This window comes from Coregonus lavaretus, assembly GCF_964263955.1.
Source record: "Coregonus lavaretus genome assembly, contig: HAP1_SCAFFOLD_2520, whole genome shotgun sequence".
Taxonomy (NCBI): Eukaryota; Metazoa; Chordata; class Actinopteri; order Salmoniformes; family Salmonidae; genus Coregonus; species Coregonus lavaretus.
Window position 1 is genome coordinate 15,001 of NW_028156121.1, and position 2,500 is coordinate 17,500.

Sequence of the window (2,500 nt, forward strand, 5' to 3'; positions counted from 1 at the left end):
CTCGTCCTAATATTAATTCCATTATTTTACTTTTAGATTTGTGTGTATTGTTGTGAATTGTTAGATATTACTGCACTGTTGGAGCTAGAAAGACAAGCATTTCCCTACACCTGCAATAACATCTGCTAAACATGTTCATGTAACCAATAACATTTGATTTGATACACACACACACACGAACGTGCACACACAAACACACTTGTCCAAAGCAGTACAGACTCCCTAACAGAAGTCACCTGATGGTAACTCTTAACCGTGTGTGTGTGTGTGTGTGTGTGTGTGTGTGTGTGTGTGTGTGTGTGTGTGTGTGTCTGTGTGTGTGTGTGTGTGTGTGTGTGTGTGTGTGTGTGTGTGTGTGTGTGTTGCACCTTCACATATTGTTGGATGTTGCTCATCAGAAGGTCGATCTCCTCTTTAGACCACATGCCTTGTTTCCACTTATGACCTGAAGACAAACAACCAATCACAGCCTCTGTTAGCCCACTGACCAATCACGGCCTGCGTAAACCAACTACAAATATATGTAGCTAGCTCAATGTGCATTGTGTGTGTATGTGTGTATGTGTGTGTGTGTAAGTGTGTGTGTGTGTGTGTGTGTGTGTGTATGTGCGTGTGTGTGTGCGTGTGTGTGTAAGTGTGTGTGCGTGTGTGTGTGCTTGTGTGTGTGTGTGTATGTGTGTGTGTGTATGTGCGTGTGTGTGTATGTGTGTAAGTGTGTGTATGTGTATGTGCGTGTGCGTGTGTGTAAGTGTGTGTGTGTGTGTGTGTGTGTGTGTGTATGTATGTGTGTGTGTGTGTGTGTGTGTGTGTGTGTGTGTGTGTGTGTGTGTGTGTGTATGTGTGTGTGTGTGTGTGTGTGTGTGTGTGTAAGTGTGTGTAAGTGTGTAAGTGTGTGTGTGTGTAAGTACCTTTGTTAACCAGTGTATCTTTGTCCTCCTTGGTGGTGAACCAGGCCTGGCTGACAGGAGACATCTCTTCACTGTTCTGAGGATCCTCACCCTGCAGGATCTACACACAACACACACACACACACAACACACACACACACACACACACACACACACACACTTACACACACACACACTTACACACACACACACACACACACACACACACACACACACACACACACACAGAGAGAGAGAGTAAAGAAAAATAAAGAGGACAGGAGAGCAGAGGAGAGGAGTAGAGAGGAGAAGAGAAGAGAGGAGAAGAGAATAGAGGAGAAGAGAAGAGAAGAGAGGAGAAGAGGAGAAGAGGAGAGAGGAGAAGAGAAGAGAAGAGAGGAGAAGAGAGGAGTAGAGAAGAGAGGAGAGGAGAGAGGAGAAGAGAAGAGAGGAGAAGAGAAGAGAAGAGTAGAGAAGAGAGGAGTAGAGAAGAGAGGAGAAGAGGAGAAGAGGAGAGAGGAGAAGAGAAGAGAGGAGAAGAGAAGAGAGGAGAAGAGAGGAGTAGAGAAGAGAAGAGAGGAGAAGAGGAGAGAGGAGAAGAGAAGAGAGGAGAAGAGAAGAGAAGAGAGGAGAAGAGAGGAGTAGAGAAGAGAGGAGAGGAGAGAGGAGAAGAGAAGAGAGGAGAAGAGAAGAGAGGAGAAGAGAGGAGTAGAGAAGAGAGGAGAAGAGAGGAGTAGAGAAGAGAGGAGAAGAGGAGAGAGGAGAAGAGAAGAGAGGAGAAGAGAGAGGAGAGGAGTAGAGAAGAGAGGAGAAGAGGAGAGAGGAGAAGAGAGGAGTAGAGAAGAGAGGAGAGGAGAGAGGAGAGGAGTAGAGAAGAGAGGAGAAGAGAGGAGAAGAGTAGAGAAGAGAGGAGTAGAGAAGAGAGAAGAGGAGAAGAGGAGAGAGGAGAGGAGTAGAGAGGAGTAGAGAAGAGAGGAGAAGTGAGGAGAAGAGTAGAGAGGAGAGGAGTAGAGAAGAGAAGAGAAGAGAGGAGAGGAGAAGAGAAGAGAGGAGAGGAGTAGAGAGGAGTAGAGAAGAGAGGAGAAGAGAGGAGAAGAGTAGAGAGGAGAGGAGTAGAGAAGAGAGGAGTCGTGGGAGGCGTTTGTCAGGTACCTGTATCTGGGCCACGCCCTCTTCTGTGATGTCACTGTCGGCGGTGGCGGTCATCGTGACCTCGAAGCTCTCGTCTCCCTCTGCCACTATAGGACATCACACCCTGTCAGCCAACCACAACAGGCAGGGCAGTGTGTGCATGTTTCTGTGTATGTGTGTAACTCACTGGGGAGGGTGACCACGGAGAACTGAGGGGCGGAGTCTGTCTCTGTCTGTTCCTCATTGGTCAGACACAGTCTCTTCTGGATCGGCTCCGAGTCCTCATCTGCGCGCGCACACACACACACACACACACACACACACACACACAGTCATCTGAAAGGAGTTATGTGACATACACTGAGTGGACAAAACATTAAGGACACCTGCTCTTTCCATTACAGACTGACCAGGTGAATCCAGGTGAAAGATATGACCCCTTATTGATGTAACTTGTTAAATCCACTTCAGTCAGTGTAGAT

General features: G+C 47.4%; 1 protein-coding gene across 1 annotated transcript in view; it reads right to left on the bottom strand.

The window, feature by feature from the left end:
* The window catches only part of LOC311126760 (cyclin-D-binding Myb-like transcription factor 1), a gene marked incomplete at its 3' end in the record, with an annotated part of 21,618 nt that overhangs the window by 14,145 nt on the left and 4,973 nt on the right, over positions 1-2,500 (bottom strand). Inside the window, exons 3-6 of the mRNA XM_084200744.1 lie at positions 2,206-2,304; positions 2,040-2,125; positions 909-1,008; positions 369-445 (exon numbers count right to left, since the gene is read on the bottom strand). Coding sequence (XP_084056870.1) covers positions 369-445; positions 909-1,008; positions 2,040-2,125; positions 2,206-2,304 — 362 coding nt within the window. The remainder of the gene's footprint in view (positions 1-368; positions 446-908; positions 1,009-2,039; positions 2,126-2,205; positions 2,305-2,500) is intronic.